Here is a 21,141-nt window from a genome sequence, read left to right on the forward strand (position 1 = left end):
AAGTATTTGAGAGCATTCGATGAGCTTCAGTCGCAGATTTCTTCATATTGAAGCAAAAAATTAAAACCTCCCGCAAATGACGAGAATTTGGCTAAACTGATATTTTCAATCGAAAATAACTTTATGATGCAGACACAAATCGACTAATGTTTCTATGGAGTTATGTTGACGGATGCCCAAGTTTATTGTATGACGTCTATGATCTATTTATTTTGACCACCACTTACCGCTAAAGCCATCTATAGGAAAACGGCGGAAGCAAAGTTGTACACCTAATATACTAAATTAGCTAAAAACGAATTTTACGAATGCGAAAATAAAATTCTTACTATTTTGTTTTGCAAATTGCGTAGCTTAAATAATAATGATTGTATTGATAATATCATGTTGTTTTAAATGCTTATAGTTTCCTAAATCAATTTTATTTATATTATTTTTTCTCTTGTTATATTATTTTTTATATAATTTTTTCATAATACAATTTTAAATTAAAAATTGGGGTGCAGCGTAAACCGTCACACCCGTTTATAAAACAGATCATGAGCTAATTTTATAATGTTACTTTATAGCTCTGTCAAATGGCTGTATTGGAGCTAAAGGCAATCGTGCATATATGAAAAAACTTTTGAAAAGCTATTGCGTTACATATTTGCATCTTGCATGAAATAAATATACATATAATTTAATAAAAATGTTTTATAATAAAGTGAAAAGATTATGGAAAAAATCTTATTATGGAAACAATCTTGCGTTCACTTGTAGATACTTTATATAGATAATTTCTACATACGAAAAAAAAAGGAACACATAGCATTATTGTGTCAGTTTTGCAATCCATTTTGTCAGACGCTCATTTTTGCTTATTTTACGAAAAAATTGATTTTAAAATTATAAACAGTATTATAAAAACTACTTATATTATCTTATAATAAAAGACACTTTTTAATTTATTTTATAAAAACTGCTTATATTATCTTATAATAGAAGACACTTTTTAATTTATTTTATGTTTTTAAAGTTTTGTTTTTATCTTTTGTTTAAGAAATATTATCTAAAAGCAAAATGATATGCCAGTATCAGTGACTTTCTTCTATATTATTTTATTTTGTGAATATTACATATACGGTTTTTTAATCACGATTATAAAACGCGAATACGTGAACACAGGCTAGAAAGTGTTCCAAGAATAATTTCCTTTTAAGCCTTATCATGCCGTAGAACAGATTTTTTTATAAATAATTCATTAATTTTTTTGACATTGTGTTACTTGATTATGACAAGTTCAATAAAATTAGAGTTTTTTCGCGCAAAAATTGTAAGTTGACGTTTCTCTTAATAAAAATCTTCGGAAAGCCATCAGAAAAGAAATGTATATATTTGGGACTCGCAACTCATGTGGAAAATATGCGAAAAAAATTCGAATAGCAAATTTTTCGCTTGTAAAACAAAAGATGTCGATATATGGAAAGAAGTTCATTATGGAAAATATAGATATTCGAAATATCTACAAAATGGGATGTGGAAATTAAGATCGGTCTATTCTTTAAGTAGAAAAAAAAATAAAAATCATCTCAAAAAGCCTTCTTTCACTCGTTCTCTGTTCATCGAAATTGAACCGCAAAGCTTTGAAATTCTCATAAAATGTAACCTTCATGATGACGAAAACATAGCCCTGAACGAGTTTGAAATGTTCATTAATTTTTGCAAAAAGACATTTGTTCAGTAAAAATCTGTCTGCGGAAAACTTAATTTCTTTATCTTTGAGCAATCGCACAGTGATTTTTTTCTTCAAAAGTTGCACTATTATATACACTTAATAACAAATCTATTTTTATAATTAAATTATTTTAAAACAATTTCGAATAATGGATATCTTTTTTTCGTATAAAAAAATGGAATGATTCCGTTAATTCATCATATCAATAGCCGTGTGAAGCATTCGAGAATTGACATTTTTTTACGAATTTAAAAAAAAATTACCCTCCGATTATTAGGAACTGACAATTTTTTTTCAAAAAATCATTGTGCTCTAATTATTAAAATTAAGAATTTATTAAGATTAAGAAGTCTGGTAATAATTTGTCAAAGAAGAATTGAATTTACTCTTAAATAATTCTCGAATTTTTTACTACAAAAAAAGTTTGTTTAAAATCATTAGAAAGTTGAAGACCGCGAGCGAGGCGCGCACCGACCTTCCCCCACTCCGCCCAGCATGCTTATTTTGCTCGCGTTTCTCAACTTTTTAATAGTTTCTAACTAAATTTTTTCCGCAAGTAAAAAATTCGAGAATTATTTAACAGCAAATTAAATTCTTTTATTAGTAATTAAAAAAAATTGTTATCTTGGCTTCTAATAATCGGTTCTAAATACCTTGGGTTCTAATAATCGGAGGGTAACTTTTTTTTTAAATTCGCAGCAAATTCAATTCTTTCTTGACAAATTGATGCCAAATTTTTTTTTTTAAATTAAAAACATATCAGCTATCAAATGCTTATGATCGGCTATTTGATATGATGCATATTAACGGATTATTCCATTTTTTATACGAAAAAAAGATATTTTCAAAATCTCATTTTTCAAAATCGTTTTAAAATAGTAATTGCTAAAAATTGTTTTGTTACTACTAAGTGTACGTGATAGTAGCAATTCTTGAAGAAAAAAAAATCACTCGTATAAATTGTTATGCGACTGTTCAAAGAAGAAGAAATTAAGTTTTCTGTAGATAGATTTTTATTGAATTAAATGTCTTTTTGCAAAAATCAATTTCAGGCTCGTTCAATACATTTCAGGCTCGTTCAGGATTAGATTTTTTCATCATGAAGCTACATTTTACGAGAATTTCAAAGTTTTAAATCTCGATGACCTGAGAGGGAGTGAAAGAAAAGCCTTTTGAGATAATTTTTATGTTTTTATTTTTTTTACTAACAGACCGATTTTAATATTCCACGTCTCATTTTATAGGTATTATTTGAAATTTTTTTTTCGTACAATTGACATCTTTCGTTTTATAAGCAAAAAATCTTTTTGCAACTATTTAAATTTTTTTCGCATATTTCCCATGCGAGTTGCGAGTCTCAAACATATATATTTCTGTTTTGATGGCCTTTTGAAGATTTTCGTCGAGAGAAATGTTAACTTACAATTTTTGCATGAAATAGGTCTTTTTGAGCTAATTCTATTGAATTAAGGTATATAATTGTGTGCGACGAGAATTAAGATAAAGTGTAAAATATATGAATCTAAATAAGAGTAAATGAAAGAAAATGATTGTACGAAAGATAATACTTGTAAATATATACAATACATATAATATATACAGGCATGCGCGTGCGTTTGCGTTTGTATAGTTCATAATTGGAAAAATATACTTAAAACATATTTTATTTATGTTTCGAATATGTTTAAGTATGTTGCTTTTAAAGTCCATTCCATAATTACATGTAAACGTAGCTATATAGTAAGCGTATAAGTTGTTATTATGTCTTGACGACTGCACGATTCTTTTCTTTCATAGAGAAAAATTATTTCCTTTTTTTCTCTTTAATTACGAATAATTTGCGATATCTTTAGGATAGAGAGTTAATAATAGTCGATTGAATATTAATTTTCAGACAAATTAACTAATTATCACCGCACACAGCGAATCCTCATATATAATTCTCTTCTTCTTTTCTCCTCTACTCGTGCCGTTCTCTCTGATGTTCCCCAAGGTTCCATTTTCAGACCTTTACTCTTTAATATTTTTCTCTGATTTGTCTAATGTTTCTCCTTCGAGTTTTTCATGTATGCAGATGACGTAATTCTTCTCAAATCCTTTCATCCACTCGATGCTTTAGCAACCTATTCTGCTTTGAATATTTAAGATTTAAAATCTATTGTCAAATGATCCATGATCTAAATTCTTTTAAATCATCCTTATTGATTATCGATTCTTCAATATTGTTATCCCATATTCATCCTTTGACATTTCTCTTAATTCTATTCCAATTCCTCGCTCCTCCTCTAAGATACTTGATGTCTATGTTGACTGTTCATGATCTTTCAAGTCACACGTGATCATCAAGTGTCGGGCTGCTTATACTCGTTTACGTCTTCCTTATCCTCTTCCTTATCCACATCTTTTTCTGCTTTCAAAAACTCCTTATTTCTCAATTACTTTGTTATTTTTCTATTTGATTAAGTTGATATCGTTTATGTTCCAGCTCTTAATTAATATCTGCTAAATCGTGTACAGCGTATCCAAAATTCTTGTCTTCGCTTTTCCTATTGTATCCGTAAATACGATCATATATCTCCCTATTATCAACGATCTGGCTTAAGATTTGGTAACGTTTTATTTTCCACATGTGCTGTCTGTATTTTCTCTCTTTCGCTCCAATATTCCTCTATATCTGCGATGTCTTCTTCAATTGAACTCTAAACATCATTCTCCTTTTAACCCTCTTGTCACCAGATACCAAGATTACTTATCCTTCCTCATATATCGTTCCACTAAGTTCTGTGTTTTCTCCTATATCTCTGTCAAATATTTTAATTCCCTTCCTGATTCAATTAAAATCTCTTCCTCTCATCCTCCTTTCGTTTCGCTGCCTCGCATTTTATCGTGTCACTCACAGTATTTAAACGAGACTGATGAAATTAGTGTGTTTGTGGGTGTAGGTGCGCGCGCGCGCACGTGTGTGTGTGTGTGTGTGTGTGTGTGTGTGTGTATTCAGCTATTGGTTTACCTCTTATTGCATTGTCTTATTCAGGTTTTGTTACTGATAGGCTTTATAACAGCAATTTTGCTGACTATTAGCAAACTATTATTGTCTATTGTGTATCTTACTTATGTTTATGTTAACTAATATATTATATCATATTTTATGTCTATTATTGTTCTATTAAAATGTAGTCTTTTTCATAAAGCTTTGCAATAAAAAAAATTAAATTAAAATAAAATTAAATTACCATAAATAATTGCAAGCGTCATAAAAATTATATTAATTGTCAATATTCGATCGAGAGCACTTGCACGTCTAGCTTTATAACTCATAGATAAGGCTAATTACTTTTCCAGTTCATACACAAACGATTCTAACAATTTCTATTTTTAGATTTTTTCCAATAGTCCAAATTCCATTAGTCCTATATTTTGAAATCCTAAAAAGGTGACTCATCATAAATAAATTAAAATGAATCATCATCAAATCAAAATCAAATACCAAAAAACAATGCACCGCGTTCACGGTATATAAGATCCCTTCGCAAGGCTCATTACATATAAAATCAAAGAGTGATCAAGTACATGCTGCTGTCCATTCGATTAACTAAATACGGAGTTCTCAGTCGATGTGGTTTAGGAATCGGCAAGTTATTTGAATATCTTCCAGCTAGTTCCACGGGTCCCGCGACTTTACCAAACCATCATCGAGGATTCCCGCAGTTATTCGCATCACATCCAACAGTAAGACACATTTTCTTGTTAATTATTTGAAATTTCTCTTGACCATAAACATTCTCTCTTGAGAATGTTTATGTTTTTCTTGAGATTCTCAAAAACAGTGATTCTTCAACCCATCTTATTTTGCTCTGAATTATTTAAATGATTTCTGTTGAAACATGCACGTTTTTCTAAAAATGTTGAAAAAATTGCACAAAAATATTCGCAGTCATCCAATCTTGGGTGGGCTGCACCATCGCTTCCAATTGGGGTACCGTTTAAGAAATAAATTTGAAATTAACGCGCGGAAAGATGAAAAAAAGTGGCAGGACAATTCCTTGAATCGATATCACCAATACAATCGTCAAACAAGTATGCCACGTTCAGCAGAAATAATATGCCCAATTTGAAATCGCGTCAGCTGACGAACACTTCTTTGAGGTGTTTGAACAATGGTAATTTCCGTTTCATCCATGTTCCAGATTAAACGAGGAGCCAGCTGCAAACGATCATATACAAATGAGTAGGATGAAAAATGCCTATACTGTGCGATTGAAACATGTGGCACGGGCGAGGCTCGTAGCCTGCGGCTTTCTAATGGACAAGCGTGGATGACGTGATCATGAATTTCTGAAACTAATCTTGTCCTGCCATTTTCATTTCTATCCAACATTTTGGTACTGGTAATTGAAGTCGTTTGAATATTCAAATGCCAATTTTCGTATCTCTTTCGGCGATAAACTGAAATAAATATTTGATGCTTTCAGAATATATTTCATTAAATTCTGTTTGTGTTTCGCAATAAAAAATTGAATAAAAAAATTTATTAAAATAATATTAAAAAGAATATTAAAATAATATTAAAAAGAAAATTAAATAACATTAAAAAATCGTCTTATCTCCTAGTCATGTGATAGAAATATTTTCTGTAGAAACATTTTTATCTGCCACATTCTGACAATGACGGTGCAACGATAAGCAAAGTATGTTGAAGTGCATGGCAGCTTGCCTTAATATCATTCTTTTTTTTCACATGGACAATGGCCTTCTTTAAATTTTCTTCATCCATCTTGCATCTTTTTTTCTTGCATAATGTCTCGCACTATTTTGATCCAACAAAAATAGCAATGTTCATAATTTATGTTGTCATAATGAAAATTACAAAAAAATCATAACAATTCCCAATATTCTACAACACAGACCTCCAAGGCATATTCTAAAGATGTCCAGAGGACTTCTTACGTCCTAAGGATATTCTCAGGACGTGCTGTGTGAATTTTGATAGGTTAATATTTGAGGTTATCGCAACATAATTTTGATCATGTTCAAGCTATCGATCACTTGTCATTTATATTTCGCGTAATTGCATCTAATCTTTAATTTCAATTTTTAACACATTTGAGATTATCTCAACATTTTTTAGAGCTACGTTCCAAAATTCACTACCAATGCTGAAAATCTACAGTTTACATTACGTATACTATATATTTTCAGCACTGGCAGTGAATTTTGGAACACACCTCGGTGTGTACCACAATAAACCCGATTTTTTGTCCCGAACAACCTCATCGACAACTTTACGCATTATTGCATATAATCCAGAAAAATAGACGTTACACAGCAAAAAGTAGACACAATCTTTTTCAAATACATTTCAGTAGACACGATACATACACAGTTTTTTAAGGTATTTTTCTTACCTGAATTTTCAAAAAACGATTAGTATCGGAAATTACTTTGAAGGCCGGAAACGGCAGGTCTTATTTTGTCTCACTGCTACGATTACAATATGGCATTGTCGCCAACGAAACTTTGGCAGTACCGCTACATTAGAGCATATTCATAGTACTTAAGGTGAATTTTTAATATGTACTGTTCCGGAATCATTGTTTCAAATGTATTCTTGGGGATGATAAGTAAACAGCTCGTAGACACCGACTCTTCCCCGTTCAATCACGTTTGCGGCCGATATTTTGTTCAAAACATGAGTATAGCTCCTGTTCTAATTACGTTATCTATTTCAGATGGCACGCGACATTCGAAAAATTGACTATCGCGCACACGTTTCATGTGCAAAAATTCAATTCGTGTCCCGATCCCAATCAATACGGATCATCTATCGATATTCGTGCTTAACACATTTTATTTCGAATATTCAGACCGAACCATCGAAGTTTTATCGCGATTCAACTCTGTATTTTGTCACGTAACGTTACCGATATACACGTACCGCGAGGGCATTCAGTGTGTGAGAATGACTTGAGTTTCCGGTGAGATTTGCCTGTCTCGTTGCTGCTCACAACACGAATTCTTTGTAACGGCTAGGAGAAATTATTCAACATCGTACCAAGTGCAAGTTACATGCATCTAACAGATCGCATCGGATTACGAGCATCGCCTGCCGCTTCGAACAAATTTTAAGTCGACTCAATAATAAAGTTTAAATTATTACAACAAAGAGAGTCGTCGTTATTATACGCTGCCTTGGCGAGTGAGCCTTCTTCATACAAGGTGACACCAGCATCACAAATATAAAACATATTTTGGTCCTTCGAGCCGGATCGTCGCCAAAGAAAGTTATTGTTTTGCTTGATTCTCGAACGTTTCGAGTCGTATCTTTTCCATTGGAAATCATGTCGTCTCTCGATGAATTGATGAGTATACAAAACTAGCAGATAGACGCCATATCTTGCACATTCACTAATTTTAAGAAACTGGGACAGGCCAAGATGACACGTGTCATAACGCCTCGCAATCCTCAAGGAGACCTTTGACAGATGCCAGAGATGGACTGTAAAATTATGCTAGCTGCGGATGAGAAATTGAAGGCAACCCATGCGTATTTCACTCAGAACTACTTCTTGACGTGTGAGGACTATTACCACGAAGCGATCGCCTACATGGCTGAGGTACTGGACTGTCATGAAATCCGCGAACCTTGTCCCACTGAACATGACGTAAGTGGTCTCAATAATCTCGTTCCGGTCATCGTCGCATCTTCCGAGGATCAATTTGCCAATTTTCGACGGAATTTTGACAAATGGGAAAGCTTTTACGATAAATTTAAATCGATGATCCATGATAATCAGAGTTTAACGAATGTCGAGCGCATGTATTATTGTATTCGTATATAAAAGGGGATGTAAGTAACGCTCTTGACCATCTCGCGGTAACCAATGATAATTTCACTATCACGTGGAATATTCTCATTTCCCATCTTTACGATACATTTACAATCGCTTTTCAATCGCTGTCGCTCGCGACAGAAACTTCCAACGATCTTCCGCACGCTTCGCGATCAAATCAATAAAGCGATACAAGCTCTGAAACAATCTCAGTTGCGCCACTGAACACTGAGATGATTGGTTTGTTTTTTTAGTTGCACAAAAATTCGAGTCATCGCGAAAAGCTTGGAAACTTAAGCTCAGCGATGTAGATTACTCGCGTTATCACGAACTTGATCAATTTCTCGCATCTCGCATTCGTGCGTTCGACGCAAACGCAACGAAAAAGTTACAAACGACCTCCAAAAGGAAAACTCTCGCCTCACCGCGTCTACTGTTCCATTCTTGTGCTCATTATGTAAAGTGAACTATCTATTGTATCAATGTTCTACGTTCCTAAAACAAACTCCATTTCAATGTTTTGAATTCATTAAAAATCAAAAACGCTCTGTCAAATGAACTGTTTTAGTGCGAAGCATTCCATAAAAGATTATAAAAATCTTCACGCGTGTCGTACAGTATAGTAAATTGCATCACACGTTGTTATATTTTGATAATCCGTTCAACTTGTTGACATTAAGCAACTGTCGACGTCTGCATCCACGAGAGTGTATCTGCCATCGCTATGCACTTATTACCGTAGCACCAAGCTCCAAAATCTTGCTTACGACTGCGCGCGTGCGAGTTTATTAGCCTCATAAACATTTTGTCACCGTTCGCGCGCTCCTTGATCAGGAATCTGTTTCTACGTTTATCTCCGCTTGTTCAATGCGGCTTTCGAGAATCACTCCGTTTCCATTATCGGCATTAGCGAAATGCAGTCTGTCCAAATTATGATTATTCCGCTGTATCGCGATGGATCTATACCACGATCACATTTATATTTCGAGCATTACCAAAATACCATGGTATTTATCGAATCGAGTCGATACCGCGTACAATTTGAAATACGTCGTAGGACACGAACTTGTCGATCGTGACCATGAGTTCGGATCCGATCGACATCATAATCGGCGCCGATCTATTCGACATGTTCATTCTCAACAGTGTTCGAAAAAGTTCCTATATGAGTCTATCTATCGCGCAATATTACTCTTGGCTAGATTCTTTCTGTCCTTGTTTCTGATTGAGTCAATTCCGAGCTTGCGCATTACGGAATTGTTCTTGATTTTCTCGATCATGATCGTCACTTCGTCGCTTCTGGTAAGTTGAAGAAGTGCCTCAGAAAGCTCCTCGGAGCCCTGAGGAGCATCAGTGCGAAGAGCACTTCAGAGCCACCCACTCCCATACGCTGAAAAGATGCTATATCGTCCGATTACCGTTTAAAAATGGACCACCTGTCTGGATAGGCGAATCGCACTCTATTGCTGTTTCGAGTTTTCGTTGTTCCGCTTGGAACAACGCTTAATTCGAGATCCCATTAACGCTTCCAAGTATCGCGAATTTCTCGCAGAGTATGAAACCCTCGGTCATATGACTAAAGTCTACTGACAGAAATAGTCAAACTAGAGCAAACTTATTATATTCCGCTGTCTTACGTGACCAACCACTCGCTTATGAGTGATCTTCAACGCTTTATGTCGTATCTCAAACAGAACATCATTGAACGACCATATGCTCATTGGTGCTAAACTTCAGAAGGATTTAGCTACTATCCTAATGCAGTGGCGCCAATACTGTTACTGATTACCGCCAATATCGCCAAAACGTATCGATAAATCTTAATTGACTTCCGATACACACCGACTACCAACGCATTGTGTGGCAACCTATCCCTGGTGAATCTATCGCGGATTACCATCTTCTTATTGTTATCTATGGCACAGCTGCCGCTCCCTACTTAGCTCTTCGGATCTTAGATCAACTCATAGATGATGAAGATGCCGAATTTCCGCTCGCGGTCCCCGTTTTACATCATCAGACATGTTGACGACTGCGTTTTCGGCGCAGACGACCAGATTCTTGCTCATTAAATACGTGATCAATTGATAGAGTCACTAAAGAAAGAAGGCTTTCGAAAATGGGCGAGCAATGCCACCGCTTTGTTGTTCGATCACGATCCTGCTAATCATTGTTTAGCCACTCATAAGGTTTTTCACGACGAGCACTTTAAAGTCTTAGGAATATTTTGGAATCCTAAGCTAGATATCTTTTAATTCCGCGTGATTATACCGTTATCACCCGAACAAACTAAACGAGCCATTCGGTCGACTATCGCCAAGTTTTTCGATCCTTTAAGATAGGCTATTCTCGTCAATATTACCGCCAAAATTTTTTGACTGTGGTCCCTCCAATGTCGGTGAGATGACGAAATCCCTAGCCAACTTTTTGATTGCTGGTCCGATTATCATCAACGTCTTCCGTATCTCAATGCAATTAGCATTCCGCGCTGGACTATTTACGGATCTCATACTCTACATTATGTCTTTCATGGGTTTTCCGATGCATCGACTGCAACGTTAATATAAACGGCTCAATCACCGTCTATCTTCTCGCCACCAAATCAAAAATGGCCCCTCTTAAAACGATCAGCGTTCCGCGAGTGGAGTTATCTGCTGCGTTGTTTCTCTCTCTTGCTTGATGCATTTCGCGCGCTCAGCCCTCCAACTCCCGAATCTCGAGTGTCATTGCTGGACGAACTCTATCATTACACTCGCCTGGCTGAGTCTGTCACCTTCGATGGAAAACCTTTATCGCCAATCGTGTTTCGGCTGTGTACTCCTTTCTGGAGTTTCTTGGCGTCATGTTCCGACTCACACCAATCCCGCGGACTGTGTATCACATGGTTTCGCCCCTGATTTTTTCGAGACACATACTTTATCATGATCAGGTCCTTCATGGTGTTGCATTATCCTCTCAAGTCTCATGCTTTACCCTCCGATATTCCTCTCGAACAATGCCCAGAACCTCCGGTATGCATTGCACGCTACATTAAATTGGAATCTTGCGTCGCGTTATTGTTCGTGGCCAAAATTGCTACGAATTACCGCTTACCTGTATCGTTTTCTAAATCGACTCTGACACTCTAAAAACCCGCAAACTAATATCGCGACTTTGCTCCCTGAAGAAATTCAGAACGCCAAACGCTTCTGATTCAAAACAATGCAGTCAGACATGTTTCTTAATGAGATCGTGTCTCCAAAACATCAGCACCACCGAAGAATAGTCCGCTTCCTGTGCTCAATCCTTATGGACGAAGATTTATTCGTATTCGAGGAAGACTTCATCGAGCTTGCTTCCCAGAAACGACGAGGAATTCTATCGTCTTACGCACACATCCACCGTACTCATTATCCAGTACCATCTTAGAACGTTGCATATTTCCAATTAACGCTCGCATTATAGCGAATTCTAGATTCTCCGGGCCCGCGCCATTCGATGCGTTTTTTATAAGTGTATACATGCATGCGTGAATGCACTGACGTACTCATGGGCGACCTCCCGGGTGCAAGAGTCAATCGCACCGCTCGCGCATTTGTCCATGCCGGTGTTGATTACGCAGGTCCCATCGTTGTCCAAACGACTCCCGGTCGAGGATATAAATGGCAAAAGACCTATATCGCGTTATTCGTATACCTCACGATCATAGCTCTATATTTAGAGCTTGTCAGCGATTATATCTTTTCTACCTTTATCGCAGCATATCAACGATTTGTTTCTCGGACTATCGACATTCATGTATTCCGATAACGGAACTACATTTCACCGATCACGAATTGATGCACATGCGAAATTCGCGATTCTAACTTCCACAATCAGCTCGCTACCGACGGAACTGTGTGGCACTTCCTACCCCCCCTTGCATTGCCGTACTTTGGTAGCCTGTGGGAGGCCGGCGGTAAAAGTGTAAAGCATTTAAAAAATATCAGCCTCCACATGCTAACTTGTGAAGAAATGTCTACACTTCTCTGTTGGATCGAGGCGTGCCTGAACTCGCTCCCGTTTCCGATAATCTCCACGATTATCATGCTCTGATGTCCAATCATTTTTTGATCGGAACCTTTCTTATCGCTTCCGTTGACGTATTTGACTTAAATGAAAATAGACTTTTGCGCTAGTAAATGGTTCAATATATTATCGAAGGTTTTTGGAGATCTTGGTCTGGTGATTACTTGCATACTCTTCAACAACGCCCAAAATGGCGCGTTATCCGCGACTGGCAAAGTCGATCAAATCGTCCTCATGCGTGACCCTCTGGCTCCACGAAGCCAATGGGAACTTGATCGAATCACGGCGTGTAATCCCAGCGATGATAACTTAACTTGCGTCGTAACTGTAAAAACAGATCGTTTCGAGTACAAGCGATCAATTGTGAAACTTGTTTTCTATCCGTCACGATCACAATATCGAAGAGTCCAAAGATTTCGTCTCAGCGGGCGTTTTCGTTAAACGTGTCTGACATTACCGGTGAACCTTAAGCTCCGATTGTATTGCCATATTCTTTGTATCAAATCATTTTCGTTGTTATACCATTATTGTATCTTGCATGCTTTGATGCAAATTATTTTGAATGCCTACATTCAAGGCTGATGATATGTTCCAGAATCATCGTTATTTCAAATGTATTCTCAGGAATGGTAAGTAAACAACTCATAGACACCGAGCCATCCCCATTCAATCACGCTTGCGGCTGACATTTTCTTCAAAACATATATCTCCCTGTTCTAATCATATTATATATTTTAGATGGCACGCAATCCTCCTTGCGCGACACTCAAAAAGTTGAGATCGCACATGTTCCACGTGCGAAAGTTCAGTTCACTTCCCGATCTCGATCAATACGGATCATTCGATATTCGTGCTTAACGCATCTTATCCCGAATATTTAGTGAACTACACTGAAGTTTTATCGCGTATCAATGCTGTATTTTGTCACGTAATGTTACCGATACCACGAGAGTATTCAGTGCGCGAGAATTACCTGAGTTTCCGGCGAGATTTATTGGTCTCTGGTTGCTGCTTGCAATACGAATTCTTTCTAATAGCTACGAGAAATTATTCAACGTCGTATCATGTGCGAGTTACATGTACATGCATCTAACAGAACGCATCAATTATCGGATTACGAGCATCGCTTATCGCCCGTTTCGAACAAATCTTGAATCGATTTAACAATAAAGTTTAAATTATTACAACAAAGAGAATCGTTATTACACGCCTTGGCGAGCGAGCCTTCTATACAAGCCACACCAGCGTCTTACACAAACATATATCATTACAAAGATATTAGCAATATTCTGAACAGCCCCGTGACCGTTTCTGAATTGTTTAAGCGATAAAACGCTTCGAATAATTCTCCATCACTCCTCTCCCCTCCCTTGAAATTTTCATCACCTTTCGTTTTCCTTTAACTACTAATTATGATTTTAACAAGACAAATTTTTAAATAGATGTTCTGACGTAATAGTTACCGAGCGGGACGCAAAAAGCGGGCTAAGATCGAGAGATTGCGGGAAGCCCAGATTCCAATTGTTGGACGCATTCAGACCGAGGTATTTCATTAGACCTCGAAGCCCAACGACAACACCGGAGGTTTAAGACAAAAATTGAGAGCTCATACAGTACTTCTGCCGATGTCCCAGTCGGATCTCACACTAGCGGACGATACGCCGACTGATGATAATTCTTATTTTTCATCCTTAGAACTTGAATTTTCCCCCCCCTTTTATTCTCTTGGAAGATTCCCAAAATCCTGAATTTCCCTCTCCTTCTTACTCATCCATCCTTCCTGAAGATAATAGGACTATTGACGAACTTTTTTTATCCATAGAAAAAGCAATCCAATCCACATACCCCACTTCCTCATTCAACACAAACTCATGTCCATACGGTAATTGTTACTAACATAAATAGTACATAAATAATTAAATGTAAATATTTATACCGATCGATCACATAAGGATTTATTTTATACATAAATATATATATATATATAAAATAAAATAAATAGACTAATATTTATTCAGTACTCTTCTGATTCGTTCCATCTTCCCAAGGATTATACGGGTCCGATCCTTGGTCAAAACAATTAATTTCCTTGACCAAAATAATGAATCAACGGTTGCTCTCTCGGTCGGCGTAATAGTGCTTCGTATTTGCGTTTACCAACGTTTTTCGAATCACCGTTACCGAAGGCTCGCTCGAGTGCTTCCGACATATGGCACGCATCCACAGAGCAATAAGTTACAAGAGAACAGTGTGAGTTACATTCTTCCTTGCCTCCTTCTAATTCCCGTTTTCCATGAAATAAAGAATCTTGGAGTCTGGATGTAATATTGTTGTAGTCGTTGATCAATCGAATATTCATCTCAAATTCGAATGTTGATCAATTTTTATAACTTATATAATCACTTACAATTACGTTTTTGTAGAATGGGCTTTATACTATTTAAAAGTTCAGAACATTAAAAATATGTTTAAAGAAAAAAAGTACAAAATTATATTTAAAAAACATTTTCTTTTTATAACCCTAATATAGTCTATGTCTGTTGGCATCGCTAATTCTTTGAGAACAATTTATCCATTATTTTAATTACTACACTGGATGGAGATATCTGATAAGCTCTCTCTAATTATTTATTATTATCTATTTAAGGTACTCTTATGGCAAAAAAAACCAAAAATAACAAAAGGAAACGAAACTAATATCTTAAAGCGAAACATCAAGGTAAAAATCAATAATAAAAATGAAATTTAAAGATGCTAGATCCGAATCGTTCTATAACATATGGCATATTTATTACATGCAACGATTTGTCGAGTGCGCAGAAATAATACATAGAGTTGAGTTGTTTCGATTCATTAGATAATTCAAACTTATAGCTCGTTAAGTTTAAAACATTCTGAAAGAAAAATCGGGTCTATACATAATTATGTTAAGTCTTTTATTTTGTACTTCAACAATTCAATTGAATTAATATAAAGTTTGTGCGCTTTCTAGTTTGTAATTTTCGTTTCGCAATAGTGGATTGTTCTTGAAATGGGAGAAAATTATCCGAGACTTCTTTTAACCGCACTTTTTATACATTTTTTGAATCACCATCAAGTTGGGAAATAACACATTTGTTTCACGCAGTGAAAGTTTGTTAGTCGTAGATTTATAACATTAAGCAAGCCTGTTCAATTTGAGCTTCAGAGCCAAAACGCAAAACCATTGTCACAAAAAATTCAATGTAGATAAAATTTTAGGGACTGTATAGTGTTGACATGCATCCGAGACATTTATCAACACTTTACAATCCCTGAATCTTATTTATATTAAATTTTTTTTCATTGATGGCTTTGCGTTTTGGCTCCAGAGACGAGCTGACATTAAGTATTCATAGATATTGTTCGGATTGCTCTTTTTATTTTTTTCTTATCTTTTTTTTTAACTATAGATTATTATAAAGAAAATATTTCGACTGGTGGAAAGTACAGGCAAGAAATATTATTACAATGATGTAAAGCAATTTCATTGCGGAGATGGTCGTTGCGGAATTGCATAAATCGCTGCTGCAGATGTGGCAAGATTCGATTACATCACGTCTTGGTTGTATCATGGAATTGCCGCATTGGCCATCGATGATGTCAATTTCATCATGATATGGAGTAGAACATTGGCGTATGATAATCCGTTCGCCGTATTCTGGAAAGAAATAGATTAATTGTTTAACAAAAAAATCAGAATTTTCACGCTTCGTATGTCGGGATAGAACTTTATTTCTAATTTCATATGCAATATAGGCTACATAAGCAAGTATCTCTGACATGAAACACTAGCGTCATTTCTCGTCTATTTTTTATTTCGTGGGAATATAAAAATAAATGCGTGTACGCGTAACTGCAAATACTGTTTTAGATTAGCCAAGAGGCCACTGTAATAATTTTGTTACTCATTTCGACAAGTGTAAGAATAAATAGCTAATCTTTTATTTCATGTAAAACATTAAAAAGTGAAATATATATAAAGACAGTCACGGTTCCTTGAAGAGGAGATGGGCTTTCCAAAATACTGTAGATTTTGAATATTTTCACTGAAAGCGTTAAGGTTGATTGTTATTGCAATCGATAGTTAATACCCTTATTCCAAGACGAATGGAAACTTCTATACCTCTCAGAAAGGTGCAAGGGATCACCGTACTGGGTCAAAGTGGTAAAGATCTATTGAAAAAAAATAGCGATAAGATTGAATTTTTGTCTATTACTTAATTTTGGTATTAATTGTCAAGAAATTTTCCCATACCTTTTGTATGGTTACAAAGGCAGCCGTACCTACTCGAACATATATAATTTTCTTATTATGTAAAATTGTAGGTGTTCGAGTAGGTACGGCTGCCTTAGTAACCTAGTCTACAAGATATCGAAAAATATTTTTCGACAAGTGATAAGTAGGGATATAGTAGCGATTCTGAACTATCTGTAAGCGAGGAGGATCTGTGAGCGCGATGAGTACTCGTAGGCACGAGGGATGCCATCACGGAGAGGGGATCATAAATACAGCGACAAGCAGGTGGTGCTCGCGTCGCGGGGATGATATCACGAGCACGGGTATAAGCGCGGGGATAGGTGAGGGAGCCACACGGAAAAGGTCCCCGATCGATGATTTTGATATTCATAAACATTGATGTGTGTTTACATATCAATATTATTGATACATAAACATCAATATTATTGATACATGCCGCCATGTTGTGACATCACGTATCATTGGGACCGCCACCGTTGCCACCGCCGCCGCACAATATCTGTTTACATAAACATCAATATTATTGATAAACATCAATATTACGTGTTGCCATGCGTCACGTATATCATTGGGGCCCTGCCACCGCCGCCGCCATCGCCACCTCACGCGGGATCAGTCGATAACATCAGTGTTTAGATAAACATTGATATCAGTATTTATATAACATTAATATTAATGTATAATAATAATGTATAATAATATTGTGTCATCATGTCACGTGTTTGGTATCTAGTCGCCGCTGCGAATCGTCGTCGCCTGATGCGGGATCAGTGGTCATTGCCGCTGTCACAGCCATCGTAGCCGAGTTTTCTAGGGAAGAACCACAAGATCGATGACATGTCTCAATGCGTTAAGAGAAGCATCGACAATGATATTTTTTCTAGGCGAAGAATAATGACACATCATCGATATTACGATCTAATAGGGGTTAGAGAAAGGGACAAAGAAATCATAAATGAAATGTATACGGGTTATAAATAACACGCATCTCAGTTAGTGCCTAGGCAAAGGAAAAATCTTGGAAGTTTACCGAATCAGAATAAGAGTAACGTGAAAAAGTATAGCTGACCATCGCATGAACGTCGAGGACATGAACGATCTAAATACAGACAAGTTGTTTGAAACAAAATAAGTAGAATTTGAAGACATAAATAAAAGACCAAGAATCGTCCAACGAAGAAATACAATCTGACAATATTGGAGGTGCTAATAATTTGAGCAAATACAATACGGATCACGCACAGAAATTTGTGCGTTGAACATTCGTACTAAACACTGCATAATCTGCTGTTATTATACAACGGATAGAGCGGATGATGCTTTAGCCATATATTAGCATTGAATGTACTCGTCAGAAAGTACGAAGACTTTTTCAATATACTAGACAGCAAGTAGTCGTGCTTCAATTGCGGAAAGCTGATGTACTTTATATTTTCGTGCAGCATATGCCCACTCTGCACACATTGAAAAACTATTAAGTGCTCCGTGTAAGAGTGCGATGTGATCTAAAGACTGTAAAAAAGACATGGAAAATTACGAGCGAGTAGAATGTGAACTGTTGGAGCAATGCGGCCAGGATGCTACTCTGGTAGAGTGTTTTGCGAGTGGTTGCGAGCGGCTTGAAGAACTTTGTTATGCCAAACGTCCGCGCTTCGCCATTGGACAGACAATCCGCGATGGCGAGGATTGTGCGACTCGTAGGAGCAAAGATACAATTGGAGCGACGATTCATGCATGTTGATGGCGAGTACGCGAGTGGCAAGATCTCTCGTCTGGCAAGAGATCGATGCCGCGTTCGAGAATTGTGTTCTGACCAGTGCGATGGTCAATGCGGACTACATCAAGCCGTAGCGTTTTCTACCCTGGCAATGTAGTATTCGAGTGAGTGCGAAACACTGTAGAAAGACACGATAGTGTAAAAGTAAACTTCGCGTTCAACGTGAGTTTGCGGCGAACGAGCACCATCAAGAGCATAAATACAAAGAACAATTAAATGCTTCGATTTGCGTGGTAGCGATACGTCATCGAGCACGTTGACGTCGTTCGAAGAGTTCCAAGAACGCGACAGCGAGGGGCATTGTCACGTATATTGAATTTAACTATCAACATAAACAAACTAAATCTATGCGTGCGGGATGCCATATCGAAGTGCTGCGGAAAATAGCGACGAAATGAGCGGTGATCAATGTGCATTCGACGGACAATACGTGCTTTGCGTGGTCTCCGCTCTATACCTCCCGCAGAAATAAATACGGATCGAGAATCATTGTATCCGCATTACAAGACAATGTTGATGAATTGAATCTCGAACATTGAGTTTCCAATGACTTTAAAAGACATTTCCAAATTTGAACATTTGAACGACGTGTCAAATGTATACGGCATCGAAAATAAACAGATTCTTCCTCTACGACTGACAAGAAGGAGAAGGAGAAGCACGGTGCTGTACATGCAAGATTCTTGTAATGACAGTCTCAATTACTTTGTGGATAAAAAATCTATCATGTTTTGTGAGATCACAACTCACTAGAATGGAGCACAAAAAATTTTTCTATGATTGGTAAGTACACACGAAAAAAATTATAATTTTCTTGAAATGACAATAATAATAGTAATCATAATTTTCTTGAAATGACAATAATAATAGCAATAATAATTTTTGTTTTTGTCAGATGTTTTTATAACTTTAGCTCACCAGTGACAAGAGGAAGAAGCACGTGAACATGCTGTATCTGCAAAATCCTCATAATAATGATTTCGACCATTTTGTGTGGATCAAGAATCTATCCTGTCTCGTGAGATCACAACTCATCATAATGGAGCACAAGAAATTTTTTTCCAATCAGTAAATATACATGAAAAATAGAATTTTCTTGAAATAACAATAATAATAGCAATAATAATTTTTGTTTTTTCAGATGTCTTTATTACTTCAGTATGGGCGAAAAATTACAGTGATAACGCAATGGACTGCGGCATAAAGAATGCGCTATCCGATTGTCAAGCGAGAACGAGTGACTCGAGTTTGGAAACCACTGCAATAAGGAACGAGTGCCATTCATCGTCTACGCCGACCTAGAGTGCGTAGGGGATCGAGGCATCATGAGTCACAAAAATTCCAACTCTTAAAAGTGCTAAATATATTAGGTGTACAACTTTGCTTCTGCCGTTTTTTTTTCCGAAATTCGAGGCTTTATTGTAAAAAACTGGTTATACATTTATGATTCAAAGTATTGTCCATCACTGGCCACTACTTTCTCCCATCTTTCGGGTAGCGTACGAATCCCGCGTCGAAAAAACTGGTCATCTTTTGAAGCTATCCACGAATCGATCCAATTTTTTACTTTTTCATAAGACCGGAAATGCTGGTCAGCCAGGCCGTGTGCCATTGATCGAAACAAGTGATAGTTAGAGGGAGCAACGTCTGGAGAATACGGCGGGTGGAGTAGGACTTCCCATTTCAACGTTTCCAAGTATGTCTTGACCACTTTCGCAACATGGGGTCGAGCATTGTCATGCTGCAAAATCACTTTATCGTGTCTCTCGTTGTATTGCAGCCGTTTATCTTTCAATGCTCGGCTCAAACGCATCAATTGCGTTCGATACCGATCGCCTGTGATTGTTTCAGTCGGTTTTAACAGTTCATAATACACTACGCCGAGCTGGTCCCACCAAATACAGAGCATGACTTTGGACGTCAAAATCACCGTTCTTGAACTGTTGAAACCACTCACGACACGTTCTTTCACTAATAGCGGCCTCACCATAAGTATTTGACAGCATTCGATGAGCTTCAGCCGCAGATTTCTTCATATTAAAGCAAAAAATTAAAACCTTCCGCAAATGACGAAAATTTGGCTCGTAAACTGACATTTTCAATCGAGAATAACTTTATGATGCAGACACAAATCGACTAATATTTCTATGGGATTATGTTGAAAGATGCCCAAGTTTATTGTATGACGTCTATGATCTATTTATTTCGACCACCACTTACCGCTAAAGCCATCTGTAGGAAAACGGCGGAAGCAAAGTTGTACACCTAATACATCGAGACTTTGGATGCAGTTTACGAAGACATAGAATATTTAACTAAACTACATTAACATGTTAAGAACTGCGCATTACAAAATATATTGAAAATATATAACTACTGGTGGTTGCAAAAGAATTTTTTAAATAAAGATACATTAACGCATTTATTACATATTTCTTTTTTCCTTTGTTTTGTAATATATATATATATATATATATATATATGTGTGTAA

General features: G+C 36.5%; 1 protein-coding gene across 1 annotated transcript in view; it reads right to left on the minus strand.

Annotated features, from left to right (window-relative positions):
- Positions 1 to 11,293: 11,293 nt before the first annotated feature.
- LOC105622256 overlaps positions 11,294 to 21,141 on the minus strand; it is a 103,785-nt gene continuing 93,937 nt past the window's right edge. Inside the window, exons 3-4 of the mRNA XM_012203676.1 lie at positions 16,083 to 16,273; positions 11,294 to 11,440 (exon numbers count right to left, since the gene is read on the minus strand). Coding sequence (XP_012059066.1) covers positions 11,294 to 11,440; positions 16,083 to 16,273 — 338 coding nt within the window. The remainder of the gene's footprint in view (positions 11,441 to 16,082; positions 16,274 to 21,141) is intronic.

This window comes from Atta cephalotes (genome assembly GCF_000143395.1).
Source record: "Atta cephalotes unplaced genomic scaffold scaffold00042, whole genome shotgun sequence".
NCBI lineage: Eukaryota > Metazoa > Arthropoda > Insecta > Hymenoptera > Formicidae > Atta > Atta cephalotes.